General features: G+C 41.9%; 1 protein-coding gene across 1 annotated transcript in view; it reads right to left on the reverse strand.

The window, feature by feature from the left end:
• ANKLE2 (ankyrin repeat and LEM domain containing 2) overlaps positions 1-6,679 on the reverse strand; it is a 115,210-nt gene that overhangs the window by 34,859 nt on the left and 73,672 nt on the right. Inside the window, exons 8-9 of the mRNA XM_085633366.1 lie at positions 3,607-3,788; positions 2,670-2,776 (exon numbers count right to left, since the gene is read on the reverse strand). Coding sequence (XP_085489492.1) covers positions 2,670-2,776; positions 3,607-3,788 — 289 coding nt within the window. The remainder of the gene's footprint in view (positions 1-2,669; positions 2,777-3,606; positions 3,789-6,679) is intronic.

The raw sequence follows: 6,679 nt of genomic DNA on the forward strand, positions 1-6,679 counted from the left end.
GCAAGTCAATCACAAAACTTTATTTTGCATAAATTGAAACACATAAAAGTACAAGGAATACACATAACTCTCCGACGCTCAAGAGTTTCTAAAAAACATACATATTTATACCACATTACTAAAATACCGATAAAATCGATCACAACAGATAATGATAGTTTGGGAGTACCAGTACAACCTACATTTATACCCTCCCTCCGGTTCATCTAAATACAGACACAAGAGGAAAGACAGGACTAGGAATAAAATAATCTATGCCACATATCTCCCCTAAAAATGGTCATAAGCCAGCCTTAAAAATCTTGGAAAAATAACAGAAATTAAGAAAAACTGCTACCTTAATCACAGTCACAGCATCTATAAACTCTGCGACGTTTTAAAATTGCCCAGAGAAATGAAGCGATAGTATTGCATACATAGGGATCTGCCAATTGCTGAATAAAATATAAAGCTAGTAAAACACTGTCTAAAAGCATGTTTACGCAAGAGGGGAATGATGTACTTTTTTCTCTCTTGGGTGCAGAAGAATAAGAAGTGCATACTAGACTGGATAGATTTTTCGTCACAAGAAAAGGGCGACAATTGATTCAGTGCATAAGTGCTTCCGGGAAAACCAAAAGTAAGTGGGATAAAATTTAGACGAAAGCGTATCACGACAAATCGAGGCTGTGAGTTTTGAAAGAAGGACAGATAAAGTGCACCAAGATTCGCATGTGGTAGCGTCTGGTATAAAATTACTGTGCTTTTGTGTTTATTCACACCCACTCTGTCATTTCATACCTTGGCCGGGAACATTTCTTTTAGCTTAAGCTTCTAAGCCAAGGACAGGCATCGATGAGACATAGAAGCAATGTGATACGGGTAAGGTTGGGTACCATATAGGGTTTCTATTATTGAGAAACTAAGGAAAGCCAGCCTAGAAGATCCACATTGGATATCGTAAGTGGATTCTATAGCTTTCACTATACCCGTATCCGGAGTAAACGTCCTAAACTGCAAAACATAGTTCTTCCAAACGGCTAGCAGAAGGCACAATGGAGTTAATAAACAAAAGACTCTATGCTGCCTTCCTTCTGGATGAGAAGGAAACAAACTACTGTTTCAATGACCATTGTCTGCTGGAGGAAACCTGAAAACCCGTAAAACAAATCCTGTGCTCTGTAGGCAGTAATAGTTATCCCATTCAGATCCCAACCATGGCGTCAGTTTTCTACGCTAAAGAACCTTCTTCTGGATAAATGCTATGGCTTCAATATTTCAGCAGCAACTGCTGTTCCTCGTCACCAGGTAATAGTCAAGTAGGCACCAATCTTAACGACTATCTATGGGAAAACCCCGTTGCCAAGTTATTATATTCTCCATGAGAAAGTCAACCACATATCATGCACTGGTCCATCCCCATCACAACTTACTACAACATTTGTTCATGAAAAGAACACCTCTGTATGGGACCACAACTGGTGATCAACAGAACTGGGACCAACACCCGCACCAACCGACCACACACGCAACCTTGCCATCATCCTAGACAGCCAACTGGTAATGAAATGACAAATCAACACAGTGGCCTCCTCCTGCTTCTACACCCTCTGCAGAATCGTCATATGTATGCCCACCAACACCAGATAGAACATCACGTGCCCCTTATCACAAGAAGCTTCGACTATGGCAACGCTCTCCATGCCAGAATTTACACCCAGCACCTCAAAAGACTCCAGACCATTTAGAAAGACGCAGCCCGGCTCCCCAAATGGACTAGCATAACCCCTAACCTCAGAAACCTCCACTGGCTACCCATCCAGAAGAATTGCCAATTCAAGATCCTCGTGCACACTTACAAAGCTCTACACAATCGAGGACCGTCCTACATCGACTAAGTTATCGCCTGCCCACAAGACACCTGCACTCCACCTCGCTCGCCCTCGCGCACACACCCAGCATCCACAGCAGCTGCAGCGGGGACTGATCCTTCAGCTACATCGCCGCCAGGACTTGGAACAACCTGCCACTTCACCTCCGAACAGCGCCCTCCCTGACGGACTTCAGAAAGAAAATTAAGACCTCACTTTTCCATGGAGACACGGCACCCACAGCGCCTAGATACCCTTAGGTGTGACCGTACGCTAATTGATTGTGGCCATGCCAAACCATAGATACCTTAACAGCCAACACCTCTAGCACGATCCTCCCACCTCCCTGCAGAAATGATGGGAGTATACTTCTGTGAGGAAAATAAATATTTTCTTACATGGCAACATTTAGAGAACAAATTATTATTTGTGTCAGAACTCGTTAACTTAAACTAACAGACTTGCCCACGCTTGAATGTAAAGTCCGTTTCCATTCACAACTTGGAATTCAAGAACTAACAAACCTTAATCTAAAAATCAAGTTTCCTTGCTCAGTCCAATGTTTAGCGAACATTTCGGTTAGATCAAACTTTCACATAAGTGGATAAAAGAGATTATAAATTGACCTACTACTTTACTTTCTCACCACTACTCACACCTCACCCTTCCAAATACAAAAGTTGTGCAAGAAAGATAATCGCTAATCTTACTATACAAAAAATGAATTCCAATAAAAAATAAACCATGTTGGCTCAATAGATGCACATCAATCCCTTCTCTACACACACTTGCAATCATGACCCACAGTGTCGTCTGTACCTTCCCACTCTTTCAACGCCCCTTTCCGGGTCCGACTTTTTGATATTGTGAAAGAAGCTTGCACGGTCTCGTGGTGGCGTCTTCCAAATTCTACGGAAATCTTCAGCCTAAAACAATCCAAAATAAATTCATGCATTGATAAAGTCACTTTCCATAGGGCAGGAATGATAAAAGAACAAATAGATTAATCTATAGGGATGCAAAACCTCAAGTGGGGGTGGGAGGTGCATTCAGCTAAGTTACACGGTTGCAGGAGGCTTTGAAGTTAAATACATCAGCTCCAACACTTCACATTACTCTTGGCTAAACAGGACGTGTTGCAAAGTGGACAATAATAGAGAAATAACGGATGATGGGACTAGAACTAGGCCTCGGCGGTGAACTTTGCTCCGTTCGCTGAGTTTGCATAGTTTTCTGCACTCCGCAGAGCTCGTAGAGTGCAGAAAACTCCGCTTCGTGGTCGTGAACTGTAAGTTCGCGATCGCGCATGTTAAGTTCGCAAGCGCGAGCTGCCACTTGGGTAGAATTTCTACCCGAGTCGCAGGAATACCAACACAAACTACAGTTCGCACTGCACTCCGCCACTCGCGGAACTTCTGGTATTTTTTTGTAACCTCGCGGAGTTCCGCGTAGCAAAATTTCAGAAACTACGCCCAGGCCTGAATAGAACACAAGTAAAGGCCTCAATAGTGGGGAAGACTAACACCACCGCAACAGTCATTGGGACCAAGAGTTTGAAGGGCTCACTGTATACCAATTATAGCATTCTTTTACCACCCAGTTAATGACTAAGTCAGAGTGAACAAAATTCCTTTTGTCATTTTCACATCACGAGTGACCGGACTGTAGTAAATCCCTCCTTATACATTAACCTTGACTCAATGCCGGCATTACGACCAAAAGGAGTGTATGAAAACCCAGATAACTGCAGTGTTACCTTAGATGGAGTCATTGGGCCCGCAAATGCTCTCACAGCTACAAGTGGGTCTTTTGGGCTGGCAGCATATCTGGGCTGTGGTGAAAGAGAAATGCTGTCTGTCGGTTCAGGTGACCAGGGAGCACCAATAACTGGGGAAAAGGAATGATCTTCAGCTCTCAAGAGCGGCACATAGTAGCGACCTAAGATGAGAAACAAGAGGGGGGAAAAACAGAGCAGGTGACTAATACTACAAGGTCATATACTTGCCTTCTTAAGAAGCAAAACCTTTGCAACGGACATCCATTAACCAAGAAAGAGATTCATAAGCCCTTACTTAGTTGGTATATTTTGCTTTACTAATTTTGTATACTTTTTCATTCAAAGGCAGGCTTTAGCTGTTAATTAATTGTAGGAGCTTTTAATTCTATAAAGCAAAATAACAAATCCATTGTAACAGCCACACATGGCTAGGCCTTTTGAAAGGAGATGTGGTCTGCTATGGCTTAGTTGCTAAAGTTGAAACACAGATCTATGGTAACAGTTATCCTCCCGCACCCTAAAGAAAAGCACATTCTAGACAATCCACTATATCAGTGTATTCCGCTTGTAAATAGAGAAAACCTGAGTTAAATAAAAACGTGTGCAAGGATATATATTTAACACAAAAGTGTGCAGTATGATGTAGCATTGTGCCAATTAAGTAGACCACCTCACCATTTGATTTATGTAAGCTAACCTAAACCAGACCCGCACCTATATACACTATGTGTAGAACCCTATTTCCTTGCTGTAATAGAAAATATTCTCCGTAAAGCAGCTGGTTATTCTAAGATAGATCCAAATTGTACTAAATACCTAAAGTACATTCAATTTTCTCATCTTTTCCAGACACTTTAAATATAAAGAATGGCCACAATGAATGATGTCAAATGTCTTTTCAATAATTACAGCGATTTCTGCAGTTTATACAAACTTTAGTAAAAAGCTGTATGAAAATATATCATTTTTAAAAACCATTCTTTATAAACTACGGAAACTCAACGTACTTTCATAAGCAAATTTATGTTTTCTCTTTTTCTCACTCTCGAGTTTGTCTAAGCTGTCTAGGAACAGCCATGAAACAATTGGTTGGGCTCGCCTTAGTCATTCATTTCACAAGATGTTGTTGATATGTTTCTGAATCAATAGAGACAAAGCACCCTATCAGTGCACGTCTAATTGGCTATTACGTAATACTGTTTTTAAAATTGTTAGCATTAATAAAATGAATAAATAAATACGTCATGTTACTGCCCATCCTGTCCGATGAAATTATGAAAGGATGAGTAGTCTAGGTTGCTGTTCCCTTATTTGACCTTTAAGGGGAACTATATGTTATTCTCATGCTATATACAGTTTTGCAAAGGCATTACTAGTCGTTTATTAGTCTGTGTAATTGAGCTGACAGCCCTTATTAGAGCTGGCGAATAGGTTTTTTTTCTTTGAAAATGATGTTGCATAGTTCGGATTGTGAAAAGTGGAATGCAGGAAAGACGCCCATGTGATCCTCAGCAAACATTTTTGAAGGAAAATATTGTTTAATAGGAGTTTTGTTTGTCACAACATGTTCTACTGGAGAAATTTATGTACCCACTATGTTAAAGTTTTCTTTTAGTTATTTATGTAATAAGAATCGCTGTTAAAATAGCAGTTTTAGATTACAGCTGCGTCTATAACATGAAAGTATGACACTAAGTGTAAAATGTAGGTGTTTTCATTAAGAGAAATAATTTTAGAAGTGTCTGCAGTCCTGTACAAGTAATGCAAGGTTCATGAGTAAATGTGTAGAAAATGTCCTTTTTCTTGAGATTCTTCGGATGAATGATCTAGGCATACACAAATGTAAGGATTTGGAATATGTCTGTAGTGTTTTTCTTTTTTCCTCAGAATTTAGTAAATGAACAGACTTCCTTGGCTGCTTGGGATTGGGAGGAACAAAGCAAATAATGTAACGTATTACTCTTGTCAGTTCACCAAAGAGTTCCTTTTATACTTGCCAATAGGTCCAGGGTGTTTGTTTTTTTACTCTCAGATAGATGAAGTGGTTCTTGGGTGCCTTAGTAATGTATGGGGCGCCCCAAGACTGAGAAAGTATTCTGAGACTATCCTCTCTGTTGATAGATTACTTATGTGCCTTGTCTAAAGACCTTTTGTTCTGTCCACCAATAGATATCTGCTGCCCTACAACCATTGCCAGAGGGGCCCGTACATCAGATCTAGCCTGGGGAGTCAGCACCAGTCCAGCTTGAAGCCAAGGTGAAGGTAACCAGCACAGGCGTTGCTGGCAACTAGGACCTCAGTGAAGGTAGAAGGCCGGAAGCACTGGGACGTGAAGTGTGTAGCCCTGCCACTGTCTTGGGCAAAAGACGGGGTCACAAACCAGAATGGAGAAGTGATCCTTCGTGGATTCAGTTTTTGATGCCCAGCTGAGAGAGTCACAGACCGACAAGGACGGCAAGGAGGCTTTTGCTTGAGGTGACCCCCTTTGAAACAAGGGTTGCTTCAGAGATCCCAGCATCACGTTCCTGAATCCTGGTCCCAAAGTGAATGAAAATCTGCACCTCTGTTTGTTGATCAAGGAATGCCTGGGCATACTGGGTACAATCTGTGGCCCCAACAAAAGAGCAGTGCGCCAGCAGAGCAATACAGGAGTTAGGGAATGACTTGAGTTTAGGGTACATGTGCTGTGCCTTTGGTGCCAGTTAGATTAAAGTGAAGAAAACTGGTGCACTGCCTGAGACACTGGACAGGATCGCGGAGGGCATTTGCCCCCGGAAGGTGATTGCCCTATCCTGAAAGAAGAAACTTTCACTTGAAACTGGGCCATGATTGTTTTCTTGAGTTGCAAGTTGTGCAGCTCCACCGTGGGAACAACAAGAACCTGCCTGTGAGGCTCAAACGGACACAGCAGGGATGTGGAATTCCTGTTGCCCGACGCCCGGGACATATTGTTTGGGGTCAAGGACAACAAGTTTTCATGTGTATTTTGTCCTTGGGACAAGTAGGCCCAACCCCCTACAGCACAAACCCTTTGGCTATCAGTTTACAGTAC

This window comes from Triturus cristatus, chromosome 11 (assembly GCF_964204655.1).
Source record: "Triturus cristatus chromosome 11, aTriCri1.1, whole genome shotgun sequence".
Lineage (NCBI taxonomy): Eukaryota > Metazoa > Chordata > Amphibia > Caudata > Salamandridae > Triturus > Triturus cristatus.